The sequence below is a fragment of the Nyctereutes procyonoides genome, unplaced genomic scaffold, assembly GCF_905146905.1.
Source record: "Nyctereutes procyonoides isolate TBG_1078 unplaced genomic scaffold, NYPRO_anot_genome, whole genome shotgun sequence".
In the NCBI taxonomy this organism is placed as follows: domain Eukaryota; kingdom Metazoa; phylum Chordata; class Mammalia; order Carnivora; family Canidae; genus Nyctereutes; species Nyctereutes procyonoides.
This window is the reverse complement of record NW_026575140.1, coordinates 48,939,986-48,961,677: the sequence shown is the minus strand read 5'-3', so window position 1 is coordinate 48,961,677 and position 21,692 is coordinate 48,939,986. Positions and strand designations below refer to the sequence as shown.

The 21,692-nt window shown below is 49.9% G+C and overlaps 1 protein-coding gene across 1 annotated transcript in view; it reads right to left on the bottom strand.

Moving 5' to 3' along the window:
* LOC129496893 (multidrug and toxin extrusion protein 1-like) overlaps positions 1–19,751 on the bottom strand; it is a 35,503-nt gene extending 15,752 nt beyond the window's left edge. The window contains exons 1-15 of the mRNA XM_055305252.1: positions 19,549–19,751; positions 17,685–17,748; positions 15,314–15,413; positions 15,056–15,182; positions 13,949–14,072; positions 12,425–12,493; positions 11,319–11,467; positions 10,176–10,218; positions 8,527–8,571; positions 5,397–5,494; positions 5,038–5,135; positions 4,821–4,934; positions 4,670–4,737; positions 512–620; positions 325–400 (exon numbers count right to left, since the gene is read on the bottom strand). Of these exons, the coding sequence (XP_055161227.1) occupies positions 325–400; positions 512–620; positions 4,670–4,737; positions 4,821–4,934; positions 5,038–5,135; positions 5,397–5,494; positions 8,527–8,571; positions 10,176–10,218; positions 11,319–11,467; positions 12,425–12,493; positions 13,949–14,072; positions 15,056–15,182; positions 15,314–15,413; positions 17,685–17,748; positions 19,549–19,751 (1,487 nt within the window). The remainder of the gene's footprint in view (positions 1–324; positions 401–511; positions 621–4,669; positions 4,738–4,820; positions 4,935–5,037; positions 5,136–5,396; positions 5,495–8,526; positions 8,572–10,175; positions 10,219–11,318; positions 11,468–12,424; positions 12,494–13,948; positions 14,073–15,055; positions 15,183–15,313; positions 15,414–17,684; positions 17,749–19,548) is intronic.
* Between the last annotated feature and the right edge of the window lie 1,941 nt (positions 19,752–21,692).

The window sequence follows — 21,692 nt, the reverse complement described above, 5'->3', positions numbered from 1 at the left end:
AATAATTCTTGTCATTGGAAACAAAATCATTAACTGGAAATGTAATTAATGGTACCCAAAAAGGGTTTCCTTAAGATACACGTATATCCTGATCATTAGTAGCATATATTACTCCCTGTGCCCAATACACTGGCATTCTAGATGATAAATTGCCTCCTATAGCTAATCAGTTCTTCCCAGGTAACATCAGTGGGTTTCTCTAGTCTTGCAAATGGCTTGGTGACCCTCCACAGTGCAGCACTCCCAGGAAGCCCAGCGTGAAATCACCTACCTAACCATTTCATTACCCTAGATTTCACATTTCAAGAAAATCTCTGCACTCACCGGTCAGTAGTGAAAATGAACCCCACGAGATCCTTACAGCCTAACATCACGACACAAAAGGTTACAGCAAAGAATCCTAGAGGTAAAAATGGCAGAGAGACAGCACAGTGAGAAAGGAGGGGACGGGAAGCTGGGCTTCCCGTGCCAAGACCGCTCAGGTGAGTCACAGACTGGAGAGTCTAAGCACCTGTGACCAGCAGGGCGACAGCTGAGGACTTCTTGGCCTGCTCAATGTTTCCAGCACCCAGTGCATTCCCTACTCGGACGCTGGCAGCCATGCTAAAACCTGAAGGTATCTAAAATGAAAAGAGAAAAAATAATGAAAAAGAAGCATACAATAATGAAAAGGAAAGAAAGAGCAGAAGCCAAGAAGCAGCCCTGCCTCTTGGCTCAACCTAGTAGATACTGCAGCACACCTTGGTAAAACTCAGCACTACAAGTTCTAATTGCTAATCCACAATTGCTAATCTGCAATATTCCTTCTGTTGAGCTGGGTGCCCCCAAGGCTAATGTGAGACTGCATTACTCACTGGGCTTTTGTGCATGGCTTCTGAAATGGGAGGATCCTGTATGACCACATTCTTCCTTCAGCATATGTGAGGATGAATGGACTGCCAGGAGTCCAAGCTAAGTCTGTTCTGAAAGACCATCATTGGATCAAGTTTAAAAGTCAGAATCCTAGGGGCACCTGGGTGGCTCAGTGGTTGAGCATCTGCCTTTGGCTCAAATCATGATCCCGGGTCCTGGGATAGAGTCCTGCCATCAGGCTCCCTGCAAGAAGCCTGCTTCTCCCTCTGCCTATGTCTTTGCCTCTGTGTCTTTCATTAATAAATAAATAAAATCTTACAAAAAAAAAAAAAGATCCTAAAACGCTGGCCTCCCCGCTCCTTCCCCAAAATGTTGGGTTAAAGGAACTTAAGAACAGAAAGATGTATATCAGGCTGATAGCAGGCTAGCTCGCGGGGGGGGGGGGGGGGGGGCAAGGAGGGGCAGGATTAGAAACATGGTGCTAAAGCAGATCCAGAAAGGCTAGAAAGGCAAAATGGCATTGTGGTTAGGAATGGGAATTTTGAAGCTATACCGCCTGGGTTCAAGTCCTGGCTAAGCCACTTATCAGCTGTATGACCCTGAGCAAATTACTCACCCTCTCTTGCCCACAGTTATTTTGTCAGTGAATAGGATCTTGTAACAGAGCCTACCTCCTAGGGTTACAGTGGGGAATTGATGAGTCCATATATGCTAGCTGCTGAGAACAATGCCTCACGTGTAGTAATTATTCAATAGAAATCAGTCATTACTAGTAGCTATAAATTTACCACTTGAGAAATTAGTATTAATTTAAAAAAAAAGTCATCACCCTTTGAAACATTAATTTTGCCTTATGGGCAGGACTAAAAAAATCTCACCGATCTGAGACCTACAAGACTGAGTCCCTGCCTGGAAACTCACCAGTGGGAGCCAACAGCTCCCCCACCAATTATTTATCAGTTTCAAAGGGCTTTAAAGAGAGTAACTCAGTGATGGAGAAACCCAGGAGGGACCCATCTGTAGTATTCCTGCCAAAAATGCATGCAGATTCAAACTACTCACAAGGAAGTGTCAGCTATGACAACTCGAGGGAAGTCTGTGTAAAGTGGCCCCTGTACTTCAAAAACGTCAAGGTCAAGAAAGACAATGGCTGGGGATATGTTCCAGATTAAAGGGCACTAAAGAAGCATAACACGTTAGGAGCGCCTGGGTGGCTCAGCTGGTGGAGCCTCAGAATCTTAGTTTTAGCTCAGGTCATGGGATGGGGGTGGGGACCCAGCCCACCCCCCTACCACTGTCGGCTCTGCACCCAGCACTGAGTTTGCTGGAGGTTCTCTTCCTCTGCCCCTCCCCTTGCTTACACACATTCTCCCTCAAATAATTAAATCTTTAAAAAAACAAAGAAGCTGTATAACACTTTAGTTCCAGGAGAAAAATCGTTTTAAAGGACATTATCAGAACAGATAATATTTGAATAGAGATTATAGAGGTAATAGATGGATACATAGATTAATCAATAGCACAAGGGAATGGGGCAAAATATAAACAGCTGAGGAAGAGAAGTAAAGGGTATAAATCCCTCCTTTGATTAAAAAAATACAAATGTAAATTCTCATAAAAGCCTATTGGAAAGCATATATCAACATATGCAAAAGACTTAAAACTGAGGGCATCTAGGTGGCTCGGCTGGCTAAGTATCTGACTTTGGCTCGGGTCATGATCCCAGGGTCCTGGGATCAGACTCCCACAGGGAATCTGCTTCTCCCTCTCCCTCTCCCCCTGCTTGTGCTCTTTCTCTCTCAAATAACTAAACACAATCTTTAAAAAACAAAGGCTTAATAACTGTAATTAAATTTCCCTTTTAGGAATTTACCCTAAAGAAACAATCAAGGAGGGATGAATGCCTGAGTGGCTCAATGGTTTAGCGTCTGCCTTTAACCCAGGACGTGATCCTGGGGTCCTGGGATTGAGTCCCGCATCAGGCTCCCCTCAGGAAGTCTGCTTCTCCCTCTGCCTGTGTCTCTGCCTCTGTCTCTCTCATGAATAAATACATAGAATCTTAAAAAAGAAAAAAAGAAAGAAGTATATAAAGATACTTTGTCCTCAAGCATCTCTGAAGTGGTGTTCATAATTTTGAAACATTAGAAAATAAATATTCTGCAAGAGACTGAAAAATTATGTGCGCAGTGATACAACTGGTAAGCATTTTGATTTGGATATAGTTACTGAACTTACTGGAATTTATTTTTTTTAAAGATTTACTTATTTATTCATGATATATAGAGAGAGGCAGAGACACAGGCAGAGGGAGAAGCAGGTTCCACACAGGGAGCCCGACGCGGACTCGATCCCGGGACTCCAGGATCGCACCCTGGGCCAAAGGCAGGTGCTAAACCGCTGAGCCACCCAGGGATCCCCTGGAATTTAAAAAGGATATAAAATATCAAGTGTTGAAGTGACAAATATAGGTTTAAAAATTCTGCTGAGAACAGAATGAAAGCAAAAACAAAAAGCATAGGTCCTCAAGAGAATGATTCTTAAAAAAAAAAAAAAAAAGGAAATACGGGGGTGCCTGGGCGGCACAGTTCAGCATCTGACTCTTAGTTTTGGATCTGGTCTGATCTTGAGGTCTTGAGATTGAGCCCCATGCTCAGCATGGAGTCTGCTTGAGATTCTCTCTCCCTCTCCCCCACCCCTCTCACCACCACCCCCCAACCCCACGTTCTCTAGAATGAATCTTTTAAAAAATAGGAAAGACATGTTTTATATAAAATTTTAATATAACCAACCTCAAGGCAGGGCAGGGGGATTCTAAGCATTAATACCACAAACCATGACAAAGCACATATGCCAGCTTCCGTCCCCTTCGGCTTACAATTTTCCCTTTCTGAAGTGGCACTTGTTAGAGATGAAAGCCCTTCAGAATTTCCAGTTGCTGCTTTCAATGAAACAAAGTTAAAGGAAAGCCTCTAACAACTGGGATTCTTCTCTAGCACATCAAAATCTGCTTCTTTTCCAAGGCTGGATAATATTCCGTTGTACACACAGACCACCAGCTGCTTTTCCATCTGTTGATGGTCACTTGAGTTCTTTCACCTTTTGGCTATCATGAATAATGCTGCTGTGGGCTTGGATACAAGTATCTGCTAGAGACCCTGCTTCCCTGTCTTTGGGGTCTAACCTAGGAGTGATCACACTGAGCTTAAGAACCATCAGACCCAGGCAGGAATAGAACTTGGGGAGACATGAGGAGCTAGGCTCCTCTTGCCATGCGCCCAGGGCCATCGCCCTTTGTGCCCCCACCTGTCCCCAAGGCCTTTGTGTTTGACAACTGGAAAAGCTTCTTCATGCTTGGCCAGTGTGGCAATCAAAGCCAATCATTCAGATCTGAATCATGCTAAGACGTGTATGACCAGCGCTGAACAATTCATTCTTCCCAACTCCCCTCAGCTCACAGGCAAGACCCCATCATTCCAAATGGACCCTCCCTGGTTCTGGGATGAAATTTTATTTTCACAAATCATTTTTAAAACTACTCACATGGGATGCCTGGGTGGCTCAGCAGTTGAGCATCTGCCTTCGGCTCAGGGCATGATCCCAGTCTGGGGATCAAGTCCCACATTGGGCTCCCATGAGGAGCCTGCTTCTCCATCTACCTATGTCTCTTCCTGTCTCTGTGTGTCTCATGAATAAATAAATAAAATCTTTACAAAAAAAAAAAACCCTACTCATGTGATAAATGCCTATGCTCATTCCTGGGACTTTTTTTCAAGGGGAACACCTAGCACCTCCCCATGACTGGCTCCCACTCACTCACCATGTATAAAATGACAGTCAATTCATACACGACAGACTGGGCTCCCAGCTCCACCATGCCGAGGATACCTGGTAGAGAGAGGCGGCTGACACTTTGTTCCTGGAAGGGGCCCATGTTCACACCAGCCATCACCACCTGTCCCCACACTGACCACTCAGTAAGCTCCCAATCTCGTAGGCCCACCACTCCATGCACAGCATGAGCATGCTGGGGATGGCCAGGTTGAAAAAGGAGGCCCAGTCCTGTAGACACTCAAGGGACCACCCTGCAGTGGGGACACAGAAGTATTAACACCATGAGTGGTTGGGTTGGATGTCAACCCAACACAAAACCCATGTCCAACATGGAAGACAAATGGCAGTCTTTACCTCCCCACGTAGCTTCATGCAGTTTCCCCGAAATGATGTAATGGAAGAGGACCAGTGCCAGGGTGAACTGGGAAATCATATTTGCCAGCGCTGACCCCCTGGGAAGAACGGTCCCAGTGAGGGGAGGACCCCCTGTCTTCCATCCTGCTGGGAACCCTGCAGAAGCCCTAAACACATCTTCTTCCCGGAGCAGCCTCACTCTCCACCCCAGACAGTATATTCCAGTGTGGCCCAGGGAGAGGACCACATATGGATGCCTGACCAGGTCTAGGTCTCCCCCCCCCATCCCTCCCATCCCTCTCTGGAAAAGCCACATGCAGGTCATTCCTTCCCCCATCCCAAGAATCAGCTGGACTCACATCACCCCAAGATACAGCTGATAAATAAACAGATAGTTGATGACGGCATTGACAAGGTTGGCTGCTACTCCGGTTAGGATCTGGGGCAGGACAATTCCCTGAAACGAGGAGAGACCACACCCCACACTGGAGACCAAGCAGCAGGACTGCTGCCTTCTCCCCATACACGCATGCGTGGCAAGCCGCCGTGACGACCTACCTGGATGTCCATGTCACTGCTCCTACCTTCCTGCCTCCCACCCTCTCCTCCTCCCAGGGGCGTGAAGCACGCAGCTCTGGCCACGGGGACACAGGCAGGAGATGAGAAGGCAGCGGAGAGGCAGGAAGACAGGTGGCTCGCCTCCCAGAGTGCAAGGACTGGTGGGGACTGGGTATAAACCAGTCCCCTTCCACACGGGACAGTGGGTGAAAAGCTCAGCACTTTCTCGACTGAACGGAAAGTTCAGTGACCTAAGAAAATCTAAGATGACCTCACGAGGCTGGAGTGGGAGGACGACTCCATCACACCTGGCTCTGCTCAGACGTACAGAGCAGAACAGTCCAGGCCGCCTGGCATCTCAGCCTAAGACGGCAGGTGGAGGACACAAATGACCCGGGCTGGGGAGGCACCAAGCTGCCCACTGGGCATCCTCAACCATCAAGCATCAGGGACAAAGGTGCAGACGTGACAAAGCTAGCTGTGACGCTCACAGGAAGTGCTCCTACTTCTCCCAGCTGCGAACTGTCACCCCGGCCCCATCTCTGAACGACTGCTGCTTTTTCACTCTCTGAGAAAGCCGGCTCTCTGAAATCACAGACCATGTGACATCTTGCTGTTTGCGGTTGTATCAACAAACACAAAAGCTCCCTCTCATCTGGGAGATTGCCGACACTTTCTCACACACACACACACACACACACACACACACACACACACACACACACCAAAAGCAGCCTCAATTTCTGACCTGGGGACAGAGCTTCCCGTGGATTTCTGGACACAGCAATCTGCATCTATCTGAGCTCCCCAAGGAAGGAAGACTTGGGTCCACGTGGCAGGGCAGACCTGGCACTGATCCCTTTCCTGCTTTGCCCTGAGCCAATGCCGAAACAAGCCTTCCCCTGGCTTGTCTGCCTGCTTGTTGCACCCGAACTCCATCCTTCATGGTCGTATGCTAACTCTTCCCTATGTCAGGTGAGAACCACACTCCTCTAATCTCCGCCATGCTCCGGCTGGCACACCTGCCATGCTGTGCGTTTGTCTCTGATGGTCTCGGTAGTCCTGGGCTCAGGATATCGGCCGAACCGCTTATGTGGATCACTTGACCCTGCTTCGTTTTTACCCACAAAGGTAGGTGACCACCCATTCCTTTCGGGTAGAAGGTAAAAGCAGCAGTATGGGGTTGGCCCAGGTAAGGACCGGCAGCGGGGAGACTCCGTAAGAAGCTACTGAGGCATCGAAGAAGTAGGAGAAAGAATGAGAGAGGAAATGAGGTAAGGGGGACGGAGGGAGGACAAGCAGGACCTACAGGACTATCACTGATGGGCTGGGGGAGCAAAGGAAAAGATCGAGACCCACGTGAGAACAGGTTACCCAAAGAGGAGATGTGCGAGGCTGCTAACAGGGAACAGAGGCAAATGGAGACGCAGGCCTGGGGAATGAGAAGGTCAAGTGTGCAACGTTCACAGGCCTCCCACAGGCAGCAGGGCAAGACCGGTGGTTAGAGCTATAAATCAGGAGCTATGCACCCACACATGATTGAAACCAAAAATATGCAAGAGATGGCTTCCTGCAGAGGAAAGTCAGCAGAAGCCAGATGGGGTCACCTTCTCTGAACACCGCCCCCCCCCCCACTAAAAGTATAGGCAGCACCCTGCCCATTTCATCAGGGCTCTTCCCACCCTCTCCAATTGTGGTAATGGTGCCCCCACACCAGCCGCTTCCCTTGTGCCCCACATTCACAACTGGGCTGGGCCCCAAGACGAAGCTGGGTTACATGCAATGCCTCACTCTCCCACCCATCCCTCTGGTCACTGGGTCATTTCATTCTATAGGATCCACTCTGGCATTGTGTCTCCTGTTGCTCCCATAGGACATCCTCTCCTGGCACAGAACTGCAGCATCTTTTGTTTAGACCAGCTCCGAAAGGCCCCTCTCCTCCCCTGGCCATCCACTGGTTTCCCACCAATTGAAATCTGCAGCAGAGAACAAATGCAAGGTCCCTGCACATACAGAACCTGGGCTGGCCCATCTCCCTGATTCTGTCCTAAGCTGGGTCCCTCTACCCACATCATGGCCTCCGCGTTACCACCCTTGGTGACCAAAACACTTCAGGTTTGCTGTGTGTTCTCTCAAACCCAGGTCATGCTTCCTGGCCTCTCTGAGCTCCAGGCTCCTCCTTCTAGGTCTTTCCTTGTCCCTCAGAGGATAAGAGAGAGGGGTGAAGATTTAAAATGTTCCACACACAGGGTAGTATCTTAAACTTAATAACACTATATAGATGATGGAAAATCTCCTTCCCTTGTTCCCTCCCTGTGCCCTGGAGAGCTGCCTGTGTGGCCATGACCCACTGCCCGGAACCCTCATTTACCTGGATTCATCTGGAAGAAAGTCCATAGTTCTACAAACTCTAGTACCTAATTCCATACCTGAGCCAGGGCAGCTGTCTCGGGTTTTTTGGCTGTTGCTGTTAAGTCACATGTGGAGTTCTAACTGACATGAAGTATCATCACAACATGGGCCTTCACGCCCCACGGAGGAGAGTCAGGCCTTTCAGACCCATCTGAGCTCAGAGGTTGGCTCCCTGGAGCCTGACAGGCACTTTCTGCGGGGCACACAGGCACACACCCTTCCTTCCAGGGAGCTAGGTAACACCACAGTGCTAACTCTGTCCTGCCAATGACAATATTTCCGAGGGGGAACAGGATAAGAATTTTCCAGAGCCAATAATAACGTATCCTTTCCTTGATTTCACTTCATAAACCTGTCCACACCAAAGTCCTACGTGTACAACCCGGGGAAATGTAACTTCAGTGGCTCCTGGGAGGTGACCTTCTCCACCCTGTGTATTTTCAGGGCCCCCATCACCAGAAGGCATCGACTCCCATGAGCACTTCACCCCCTCAAAAGAAAAAGGAGAGTCTGCATTACCTGGTTGAGCAAATATTTAGCTTGTAACGCATAAAGAAAAGTTGCCTAGAAGAGAACAAGAGATGAATGTTAACATTTTGGCCTTGCCACACAGCAGTGAGCTGGGAGCCACGGCTTGGCTGCCCTCTGCTCCCATATAGAGCTGCAGAGGCATGCCATCTCAGGATGGAGCAGGGGGTGGGGGCAAGTTGTCTGGGGCCAGAGTGTTCCAAACATCTCTTTTATGGACGAGCGTGATCCAAGTGACCCTAGGGTCTGAGAGAGTGGTTTCCTTGAGTGCATGGCAAAGATTCTTCTGAGGCTTGGCTGTAAAGGAGGTCCCTGGGCAAACCCTAGGGGAAGCACCCCTCTTACAGACTAGGCAACTGTCCTACTTGGAAGAATAACAAAAGAATATTCAACTTTAAAGGCTTCAGGATAAGGACGCCTGAGTGGCAGAGTGGCTGAGCATCTGCCCTCAGCTCAGGGCATGATCCCCAGGTCCCGAGATCGAGTTCCACATTGGGCTCCCCGCAGAGAGCCTGCTTCTCCCTTTGCTTATGTCTCTGCCTCTCTCTGTGTCTCATGAATAAAAAAATACAATCTTTAAAAAATTTTTCAGGATAAATTAAGACCACAATGCCAATTAGGAGAGTACATGGCTATTTTTAAGAGCTCAATTTTATCCATCCAAATTCATATGTTGAAGCCCTAACCCTCAACATGACTAGTATTTGGTGAAAGTTTTTAAAGAGGTGATTAAGGGGCAGCCTAGGGGGCTCAGTCGGTTAAACATCTGCCTTCAGCTCAGAGTTCCTGGGATTGAGCCCCACATCAGGCTCCCTGCTCAGTGGGGAGTCTACTCCCTTGCCCCTCCCCCTGCTCATGTGCTCTCTCTTATAAGTAAATAAAATATTTTTAAAAGTAAGTTATTTAAATAAAGTGGTGATTACATTAAAATGAGGCCATCAGGGTGGGCCCTAATCCAATAGGATTGGTGTCATTATAAGACAAGACACACCAGGACTGCACACACTCAGAGAGAGGCAGCAAGGAGGCGACCATCTACAAGCCATAGAGAAAGGTCTCCCAAGGATAACAACCCTACCACATTCTGAGTTTGACTTTCCAGATTCCCCTAGTGTGAGAAAAATTGATTTCTGTTGCTTGAGCCACCCAATCTGTGGTATTTTGTTACGGCAGCCCATCGTCCAACTGAATAAAATTAGCTTTAATTGTTCATTGACCACGCACTACTGTGTCCACCATGAACACACATGGAAGGCTCTGTGTGGTCACGCTTAGCAAGGAAAAAAACTAGAAGTTCAGAGTGAGGCCCTAAGGGGTTCTGAGATGGGGAAGAATTTACCACCATACAAAAAAAAGTCTGAACTTCTTTTTGTGGATGATCCCAGAGGTCCCTCCAGCTGCAGGAGTTCAGGACAGTGGCCTCCTAGACTTGCCTTGTGACACGGGTGTTTCTTGAGGGGGACAGATGTTCATGTCTCTTGTGGGCATAATTAAAGCCACACTTCTTGAAGGAGCCAACATCACATGATCACATGTGTGAGTCATAGAAGACTGACCCAACGCCCTGAGCTCACAGGTATCTCAGCTGCCTTCTACCAGTGAATCTCAAGAGAGGGACCTTGTAACCCTTCAAAACTTACGGGAAGAGCTGGAATGAAGACCATGACATAATCCTGGGTAAGCCTATATAATAAAAAGAAAAAAAAAAAGGTGGCAGGGGTCTCCATTTCTTTTTTTGGGGGGAGGGGGGTCTCCATTTCAAGGGAAGGGAAGGGAGGATAAACTAACACCGCCTTGCCTGTTCTTGCCTCTTTCTGGATTCATTGGGATAAAGTGCTGGAGCAAATGTGAGACAGGACACATAGATCTTATCATCTCATAACCCAGATTACCTCCCTTGGTTCTTCCAAACCTTTAGGTCTAGGACACGGTTTTTCAAACTCAGCTCTACAGCCAGATAGTGCTGTGTGCATCGAAAGAGGCTTCACAGTATCTCTGGCTGCTCCCAGTAGCAAAGCCCCCATACTAGTTCTGATAACCAGAAATGCCTCCCAACATTGCCAAACATCCCCTAGATTCACAGCCACTGCTCTTGGAACAAGAACTGATTTTAAGCGTCTGTGTTAACCAAACCAGCAGGCCTCAAACTTGGCAGCACATTAGAATCACCTAGGGGAACTCTGAAATGCATGGATGCTCATGCCGCACCCCAGGCCAATTAAAGCAGAATGCTGAGTGTGGAGAGGGACCAGTTATGGGTGGGTTTTAAGACCACCCAGGTGATTTTAAGGGCAACAAGGACCAAGAACCACAATACCACGAACAAACACAATAAGCAGGATCCCTGGGTGGCTCAGTGGTTTAGCGCCTGCCTTTGGCCCAGAGCGCGATCCTGGAGTCCCGGGATCAAGTCCCGTGTCGGGGTCCCTGCATGGAGCCTGCTTCTCCCTCTGCCTGTGTCTCTGCCTCTCTCTCTCTCTCTCTCATGAATAAATAAATCTTTAAAAAAAAACACTAAGCTACTATCTCAAGTGGAAGATGTTTGCAAATCTTGTTTCTCTCAAAACTTTCTACCCTGAAGTCACTCAAATGAGGAGGGGACCAGATCTTAGGTGCCAGGGGTGGAAAGCCTTTTGGCCTGCCAGAAAGCAGCTAGGGAACACCTGACTCCCTCTCTGGTGTGTGGCCTTGTCCCTGGCCTTTGAAATTTCCAGAGGCTGAAACTGGATGGGACTTTTCTGCCAAGATAGATGCAATCCCACCACAGCATGGGCCCATCTTACTTGGACACGGCCGGGTCCTGCCTGAAGAGCAGCAGGATAGTCTCGGTGTTGAGGAAGAGCGCCCAGCAGGGGAAGCAGCAGAGGAGCAGCACCAGTATGCCCCTCTGCAGGATGACCCCCACATGCTTCAAGTTCTGGCTCCCGTACGTCTGGGTGCACAGAGACAAGACAGACCCGTTAGCAGAGAAATGGCACCCCCTTCTCTGGGTGAAATGGCCACCCCAAAGCCTTCAATAACAATTCATAAAGATGGTCCTAGGACTTTGCCACATTCTTTAGGTACCAGTGGTTGTCAGACAAGGCTGCCTGTTAGGATCACCTGGAGGACATTTTTAAAACACCGATGCCACGCAAATATAATCTGGATTTAACAGGTCCAGGTTGGGTGCCCAGATACCAGTCAGTTTTAAAATCTCCTCATGAGACCTCTTGGGACTTCATGAGACCTCTGCAGGATCTTGGGCCCCACCCCCAACCCAGTGAAGCAGAAACTCTGGGGTAGGGCTAGCAGTGTGCCCAAGCCAGCTCCTCCTATAGGCTTCCAAAAGCCAAACCCTACACGTCTGTCCCCAGGGCCATGTTCAGGGACATCTGAGTGGTTAACTTGAGACTAGCCATAAGAGAAAGTAGTTACTTCTGCCACTGGAATTAGCAAACCATGCAGATCAGAACATTTCCCTCCTCCCACCCAAGACCTGGTCATTCAATGTTTACCAGTATACCACTGGCAGGAGTGCACCAGACTGTTTTAACAAGCCCCCCACCCTGGGAGCTCAGATGGGCACTCAAGTTTGAAACCCACGGAACTGTGCCAAACTCAACGATGTGAAAAGCGCAGAGAGGGGCCTGTACAAAATGTCCCGTTTGGTCAAAAGGTAGCATAAGGCAGCTATACAGATAAACACTGCTTCACAAGCCTGCAAGGCATCCGGCCACCTTTCAAAGAAGTGGAAATGATGGCTGACAAAATGACAGCAGGGCTTGCTGTCAGGGATTCCTCCCTCTGGGTGCAAAACCCTCCCTTGCAGCTGGTGGGGACCTCCCAGCTCCACTCACGAGAAGATGTCCAGGGTCATTTGTGAGGGTCACCTGGAGCTTCCATTTACCTGGGACATGAGGGTGTCACAAGCAGAAGATAAGCCGAAGCCCACCGAGACACCAGTGACATTGATAATCTGAAAGAAACACAAGAAGGCAAAATGGAGTGAAATGAAGACAGGAAGACAACAATTCTCTGTCTGCACTGATCAGAGGCAGCTGCATGCCTCCGGCAAGCCTCCCAAATCAGCCTACTCAACTCTGTTCTCCCCTGGAACCCCTGCACAAATCCACTGGGCCCGTTTAATCAAAGGATGTGCACAAGTTTAAAGACAAAAAAAATTTCACCAAAGATTATAACCAAGCCTTTTTCTTTCACAAGACCTAAGCATTTTGATCCCATTTCAGAGGAACTTGAATCTTCCTTAAGGGGAATGCAACATAGCACAGTAGCAGTTCTAAATAAATCCAATTGCTGAAGACCCAGGATGGCCTGTTACAATATCTCAAAGGACTCTAGGGGCTCGGAATCAGGCCTCTGAAGTCAAGGCCAGAGGGCTTCCAAGTGTAGTTCTCTTGACCAGGGTCACCAACTAAACCCTTGGGTCCCTGAAACTTTGGGGAGCCCAGGGCAGCATCCCCAACACCAGGGTATGGCATCATAGGATGTCTGGAACCTGCTATGTCCACCTGAGTCTGCAGGGACTAGGCTCACCCTAAAGCACTAACTTTCCTACACTTCCTTGGCTCTTTTAAAGAGAATCTGCCAGAGGCTTGCTGAATGCATTTCTTCCCCCAGATTTCCAAACATTAAAGCCCCAAAAGGAATGAAGCCTGGGGTTGCCCATGTTGCTCCCTGAAAGCAACACAATCCATATATACCTGGAGCCAATTCAAGGTAGTCTAGAGATCGCAAACGCCAATGGCTAGAGGGCCCAGGCAGGTAAGAATGTGTGCCTTAGTGGGGCAGCAGTAAGGAGGGATGGGAGAGGATGAAAAGAACAGAGACACACACCTGCTGAAAGCCGCTGCCTCCATCTTCCCCGAAACACCCAGCTGGCCACCCCAAACAGGCTGGCAGGGCCAGTTAGCCATGCATAGCCAGTCAGTCCCTGGCAGAGGTCAATGACAGCTCTCTTTGGTTTGGAGGATTCACACCTAGGATACAGAGAGGATCTGGGGATCCTCCCAATTTTAGGTTTAGACACTAGGATCCAGGATTTCATCTTCTAGTTCTATATCATGGAGATGGAAATAAGGGGGCAAGGACCAGAGCTCCATGGATTACAAATTCACTGATGTGAGAGACAGAATAAGCATCCTCCAAAGAGGTCCCGCCTTAATCCCCGGAACCTGGAAAATGTGGGGTTACCTAGCAGAGGGGAATTACTGTTGCAAACAGAAATAAGGTGACAGCCCAACACACACCATGTTTTTTAGCCCAGCGAAACCCACTTGAGACTTCTGACCTCCAGCGCCGTAAGTTAACAAATTGTGCTGTTTTAAGCCATTAAAGAGTGGTACTTTTTAAGAGCAGCCCGAGGAAACTAAGACAGCTTTCAGAAACGTGTGTTAGCAAGTCCCATACGTACCGCAATCGCAAGGGTGACAGAGTCCAGCTCCAGCTTCCCCAGGTGGCCACAGAACACAGAGCTTACGAAACTGATCAGAAACACCATCAACTGGGCCAAGAACTTGGAAGAGACAGAAAAGGAACTTCAGGTAAGTGCCAACCCTCACAATGGGAGGACAGCGCAAGGTCGGGGGTGGGAGGGGGCAAATCTACTCCACAGTCAGAAGTAAAGAAACCAGGGGTGCCAGGGTGGTGCAGTTGGTTGGAGTGTCAAGACTCCTGGTTTCAGATTGTGATCTTAGGGTCGTGAGATCGAGCCCTGCGTCTGGCCCCAGGCTCAGTACAGAGATTCCCTCTCCCTCTGTGCCTTCCATTCATGCTCTTTTTCTCTTTCAAAAACAATAAATCTTTCAAAAAAAAAAAAGGTAAAGAAAAATCCATTAGTGAGCCTCTGCCAACTTTCACAGGCAAATGTGCAACTTCTGGTAGGCTTCTTAGAGAATATTAATTAAAACGTTCATTTGCAACCATTATCAGCATCCCATTTTTTAAGGCTTTATTTACTTATTCATGAGACATACAGAGAGAAAGAAAGGCAGGCACACACACAGGCAGAGGGAGAAGCAGGCTCCACGCAGGGAGCCCGATGTGGGACTTGATCCTGGGTCTCCAGGATCACGTCCTGGGCCGAAGGCAGGCACTAAACCGCTGAGCCACCCAGGCTGTCCCAGCGTACCATTTTTGAGAACTTCCCAGCTTTTTTCACTTTAGATTCTCGGGCCATAGATCACAGGGTATATCTTCCCCTTGAAATTCTCAGCTGTTTTCTGAGATCATCGCCTTGTTATCTCAAATTCCCAGTGAGGCCTAGAGGGAATACAGCCTTCAAAAGCCAGCAAATTCCACAGACAGGAGTACCTGAGGTGAAAATGGGGAAATCCAACTGCAAGGGCAGTGGGCTCTGGAACCTTGGGATGAGACATCCCCTCATCTGCCAAGCACGTTTCATTCTTAAACCCTAGGAAGGCTCAGGAGAGGAGGGCAAAGTCAAGAAGGAACACTGAGCTATTTTTCTTCATGGTTCCAGGAACTACCATGAGTTGCTCCAACATGTTTGGACACTTACCTTAATTCCTTAGGGTGATTTCCAACCACTTCACACCCTACCACCACCACCTGCCAGACGTAAGCAGTACAGTACCTCTTGGCAAAGCGGAGGCTCACGTGGTCCAAGAAGGGGTTTCCTCCAACTCCTATGCCCCAGAAAACAGAACAGGTGCCTCAAGACACACTGCTGCTGGTGTCTGCCTCATGGGCCACTTTCAAAGCTGGGGCATGAGATGCTTATACTGGTCCAATCAGCAATGCTAATGCTACCTCTGACCATCTTTCAAGGGAAACAGATTCCTCTGCTCTGAGCTCAAAGTTCCGCCGCTCTTTGGCCCCCAGTGACACAGCTTCTCATCCAACAGAACCTTCTGCCACTGAGTGGAAAGGGTGCTTTTGGAATGTATTGCAAAAGCAAGCAAACAATGAAAAGCCAGAGGCAAGAGTGAAAATCAAAAAGTGAGTGTGAAGGGTGCCCAGGTGGCTCAGGCAATGAAACATCTGCCTTCAGTTCAGTCATGATCCCAGGGTCCTGGGAACAAGCCCCGCGTTGGGCTCTCCGCACGGCAGGGAGCCTGCTTCTCCCTCTGCCTGTCTCTCCCCCTGCTTGTGCTCTCCCTCTCTCAAATAAATAAATAAAATCTTAAAAAAAAAGTTAGTATGGAAAATGAAATTCTATAGAACCTATGAACTCACCCCCCTACCCCCCACCCTCGCCAAAGGCCTGTCCCAAGGGATGGCCACTATCTAGGCCCTGTCACCACCCTTATGGATGTTCTCTGAGAAGCTTGGAGTCTGAGAACTTTTATAACTTTAAAGGTCACAGGATCTTTTTTTTTTTTTTTTTTTTTTTGTAAACTCATTATCAACTTGAAATATTTTCAGGTCATCATCCTCTCAACCTTTATGCATGTAAGCTATTGCAAATGGGTATGTCATGGAATCCGTTTTCTCCTTTCCCATGGAATATCCTATTTCTGCTACACAGTCCCCTGGTCCCTCTGCAGGTCCCCCTGCAGGCCATGTGTAAGCTGTTTCTCATGGCTTCCTATAAAAACTAAGTCTTCTCAAGGATCAGGCCTTTGGGCCACTTCTCTGATTTTGCTATGACTAACTGTACTACACACAACACCTTTTGTACTTGGGTGGGGAACAAGGCATTTTCTTAGGGCAAGTGCCCAGTCCAAGGGTGGGAACAGTTATGTTTCCTAGACAAAACGCCAGAAGCCCAACTGAGTTAAGCTCATCCATGTGAGATGCTAAAACTATTTCTTTGTCAGAGCTGCCATAGCCTTGCTAGGGTGGTGGCAGGAACATGGGGTTGAGGTTGCCCAACACAGAAACCTTTTCTGACCTTCAGTCCCAAGAAGAGCTTGGCTCAGGATCCCTGGGTGGCGCAGCGGTTTGGTGCCTGCCTTTGGCCCAGGGCGCGATCCTGGAGACCCGGGATCGAATCCCACATCGGGCTCCCGGTGCATGGAGCCTGCTTCTCCCTCTGCCTATGTCTCTGCCTCTCTCTCTCTCTCTTTGTGACTATCATAAATAAATTAAAAAAAAATTAAGAAGAGCTTGGCTCCAGAGTGGATATTTGCTAACTGCATACTTGTTCCTAAATCCTGGTTTCAAGCTGTTCGGGTGAGCTCTTGGCCACAGCTGTGGTTCATGTAGGTGAGCATCACCTGGAGATATTGTTCAGTGGGCTATGACCCACTGTAGCTCGAGAGACTGATCCGGACATTGGTGGGGCTATAGGATCTGCCTTTCAACACCCCCATGCCCATCCTACCCACACCAGTCAAGACATGGTGGTCAAGGACAAGACTCTCCTGAACTGCCCCCCCCCCAATCATGGGGCATACTGCTGTCTAAAGAAGGAGCCACTTCTGTTCCCTGAAGGCATTGGAAGGGTGCTCTCCAGGGCCAGATGCCAGAGGCAACAGGTATAATAAGCCTGTCCAGTGTGCTGTGTGAACACACTTCTGGAAGCCCTGGTCTTCCCTCCCCTTCCCAGGGATGCCTGAACACTCACTCCTGGCATCAAGAGGTCAGCCCTGGAAGGAGCTGCCAGGTCAGAAGAGGCACAGCCTCTTCTATGACACATGGGGAAATTCACACAGGTGGGCCAAGCCGCCAGCCCAGAGTCACAGAGTTGGCTGGTAACAGAGGTGCAATGAGGACCCAAGTCCCTTGACTTGCAGATGGTCAGCATCTTTGGAGCACAAAGCTCATGCCAAGCACCGGGGATATGGAGAGAAGTAAGATGAACACCACTGCTCCACTCCTACCCCCATGGAACCCACCACACAGCAGGGAAAAATGCTCAACATGGGATAACACGACCAATTACACATATGATGGCCACTACAAAGAAGACAAGCTCTAAGAGAACAGCAGCCTGGGAGTCAGAGAAGGTTCTGGGAGAAATGAAGTTCTGTAGAAACCTGTATGGTGACTAGGCGGGTGAAGGTGGGCTGTCTGGGGAGAAGATTCCAGGCAGAGGAAATGAAGCAGAAAGGTGGGAGGTCTGAGGCAAGGTTGGGTGAAGGACCACTAAGAGACAGAGAAATTGAGAGGAGACCCGAGGGACTGATGGGAGTCAAACCCCAGAGGATCTCCCAACACCAGCGAAAAGACAGTGACAAGCTCACATGCACATCCGAAGAGAACTTTGGTGGCTGACTCCGAGTGGAGGAGCATTTGGGGCAGCATGACCTGAAGAGGAAAGAGGACAGTTAGAGGCTGCCATGGTCCAGGCTTGGAACATGATGGAAGGCAGGTGAAGACCTGCATACAGCTGAGAGACAGGAAACCTGGGACAGAATGGGAAGGAGAGAGAGAGGGTCCTGGACCAACCCCAGGCCTCCTGTGCACACCTGCCCCCACACCCATCACCTTTTGAAATGCCTCTCATTCTTTCAGACCTTTATCATCTCAGCCTAGACTGTCTTCTGCCTCTGGCAACCTGCTCCTACTGCATCTTACAGATGTCACCAAGTGCTCTCTTCAGATTATTTCCCCACTGTCCATTGGATAAAAATCAAACCAGTACCCTCCATGTCTTGTGTGTAGTCTGGCCAGTTCATCCAGATGTCCCCCACCCTGCGGGGGCCTACTCTGCTCGTTCTGCCCTGCAGCCCTAGAAGGTAAGGTTCTCCAGCTCCCTCTCCCCTCTCCGGGTCATCCTTCCTCCACACAGCTCCCTTGGGTTCAGCCCAGAATATTCCACTTCTTTTACATCCTCACTAATGCTGCTCACAGCCTGTGCTCCTAAACAGCGGGCAATCCCTCGCTGGAATTAGTTTTTAGGACTCTGGCTGAGCCTGGCAATAAAAATAAAATACTTAAAAGAACAAAGAGAGATACAATCCTACTGACAAAAAGCAAACATGGTTGAAACGCCCAAGGCTAAGTAGCATCAGCTAAGCCTCCAACTATGCTTCCTGCAAAATAAATGGACATGTAATGACATGTATTCTGATACACACCTCTTTCCCTTGTATCGTGAATATTTTCTTTACAGGCTTCATTTAAAGCTCAATGGGATGGGCACCTGGGTGGCTCAGTTGGTTAAGTATCTGCCTTCAGCTCGGGTCATGATCTGAGGGTCCTGAAGTCAAGCCCCAGCATCAGGCTGGGAGCCTGCTTCTCCCACTCCCACAATCCCTGATTGTGCTGTCAGACAAATAAAATCTTTTAAAAAATTAAGTAAAATGAAGCTCAGGAGAGAGGTAAGGTAAATCCGAACACCTGAGCCTGAAGCCTATATTGGATCCTCAAGGGTCAATGTTCATGAGAGACCTGGAAGGGAGATGGTGAATGGGAAAGACACAGAGGAGATTCAGACCAGGCATCCTACCTAACTGATGGTAGATCCTTGGGAGAGCATGGGAAAAGGAGGAGGCATCTCCTCTTTCGTCAAGCTCCTCAGAAAATAGAAAACTCACAGCAGATGAAATAGACCTATAGAAAGACCAAGAGAAGCTCCATATACAATTCCTAAAGACCAAAAAGGTGAAGAACTCTAAGATGTCATTGTGTAAAACAGTTACAAATGCATATATAAAAGATTGGAAGGAGATTACCCAAATGATCTCTTGGTGTTGTCTTGGTTTCCTATCCTTTCTACAAGGACAAATATTAATTACATTTGTAATTAACACAGTCACACACATCTTCACACAAGTGTACCTACAAACATGAAGGGCCCGGCATGTCGGTCCAGTGCTCACCCCTAGAGACCTGGAAGGTTCCCTACATCAAGGGGGATCAAGTTACTACGGGGACCAGCAGAGATGAAGGATGGATCCTCCTGGGAGACGCTGGGTCTCATAAAACTGCCTTGTGGTGTTTGTCACATTATTAAGACAATAACAGCCCTATAGAGATCTTTCTCACAGCAACCCTGCTAGAGAATTTGGGTGGGTGGGGGGGATTAATACTCTATTACGGATGAAGAAGCAGAGTCTAGAATAAGTTAGGGAACTACTCAAGACCACACATCTTTTTTCTAACCTGCCTTCTGAGATCAGAGCAGGGAACTGGGCCCCAGGTACAGAGATTGCAAACCACACATTCTTTCCATTTTGCAAGAGATCTTCAAAAACACCTTCTTGCTGGATACATTTTCGTGTCCTGGCTTTGTCCCTGGTATTATTCTTGCCCCCATGGACACCACAGCGGGTATCACATGATTCCAGAAACAGTGATGTCACCATGCCAGGAAGACGGACCTGCCCACCTTAGGCTTCCCAGGTGCGGAATGTCTACTTAAAGGCCAAAACTTATTCACACCTTAAAATCACAACGAGTTCTTCTTATCCAATGCAATGATTCGTACTCTGTTGACTTGAAAATCACCCAAACTGGCAAGAGGACAGGGATGAGATTTTATTTTTTGTGGTTTTTAAAACCCACATTACTTTTAAGCAGATCATGCAGAAAGAGCCCTAAGGTAGTGATATGCAACCTCAAACCCAAAGAGAACCACACTTTAAAAATCAAAAAATAATAATAATAAAAAAAAAACCCACACACAACAACGGAGAAAGCGAGTGTGGGACAGGGTGCCTCTGGTTTCCTCGTGCAGAGTTGACTTGAGCACTTAGGAAGAATTTGGAGATCTTGATGTGAGACACAGAATTACACCTTCAACCCCCAGCCTCAAGGTTGAAGTCCCCCACTCAACAGCTAGTATCCAAACAAGTCTCCCGTGGTTCCAAAAAGTTGCTTCGCTCGGATCCCCACCCAGGGAAGGCACCCAGGAGAGCCTTTAGAAGGGCAAGTCCCGGCTCCGTGGGGGGCTTCGGATGCCCGGGCGCACCCCCGCACCCCCCGCCGCCAGCTGTGCCAGCTGCGCCAGCTGCGCCGGCGGCGAGACGGTGCAGAGCGCGGCCCGGGACGCACGCGGAGGCACCCGGAGGGCCGCGCCCGCCCGCCCGCCCGCCGCCAGCTCGCTCAGCCCCCACCCGCACCCCAGGTCCCCGGGGCCCCCCGACTCGCGGGCCCGACCTCCGACGGAGGCCGCCTTACTCACCGCGGGGCCCGCCAGAACCAGCAGCGCTCGCAGCTCCTCGCGGAAGCCAGACAGCAGCGGGCAGCGCGGCCCCGGGCTCCCGGGGGCTCCTCGGGGCCCGGACTCCTCGACGGCCCCCTCCATGCGCCTGGCGCTCTGCGGCAGGAGCGGGCTGAGGCGGCGGACGGCAGGGAGCTCCACCGCCCCCGCTGCAGTCTCCGCCCCGGGCGGGCCGCGCCTGACGAGCTGGCCGGTGGCCTCGGGGTCCAGCAGCGCGCGCCGCCTGCCCGGGGGCGAGCGCGGGCGCACGTCGTGCACCGCCGCCGCAGTGTGGGCGCTCTCGGGCCTCGCGGGCCGGGAATCCGCAGTGGCCATGAGCTCTGAAAACCGACGGAGAGCCGTCTGGGAACCCGGGACCTCTGTGCCGGGACGCCAGATCCGCCCCGGCTCCGCGCTTCCCTCTATCCCCCGGCCCCCGCCCGGACCCCCGGCCCCTCCCGCCCCTGCGACCCTGTGCCTCCCTCCACGCCCCGCCCCCCTCCACCCCCTTGCTTCCACCCCACCCCCAACCCTGGACCCCGTCCTGGTGCCTCGCTCCACCCCCCGCCCCTCCCCCGGCCTGTGCCTCCCATCACCCCCACCCCACCCGCGGTCCGTCCTCCCTGCACCCCCCCTCCCTGGCTCCGTCCCTCCCATCACCCCCCCCACACACACACACACACCTGACCCCCAGCTCCGCGCCTCCCCCTCAGGGATTTCAGGCGCGGGTGCACCGCGCACACCTGGGCTTTGGGGGTACGGGCTCTGCTCCGCCCTCGGCACGGCACGTGCTGGGAGTTGAGGCTACGCTGGGAATTTGCGTGCTCCTTTTCTCCCGCCAACTGCATTAAAGAACTCAGACTCTACCAAAATAGAGCAACAAGCCCGCATCTTCCAAATAGAACAAATCCGGTTCGCCAGTCTTCCCGGAGTATCTATCCATCAGTCTGAAGTGGGAGAACAAGAGGTTGTGAGTGTCAACAAACTCGAGGCGAGAGACACCTGCCACGTTCTCCCTGGGAGAGCGCAGCAACTTCCTTGCCTCCTAGATCCTCAGTTCCCTCATCTGTAAAATTGAGGTAGTGTCTCCATCACTGGTTTTGGT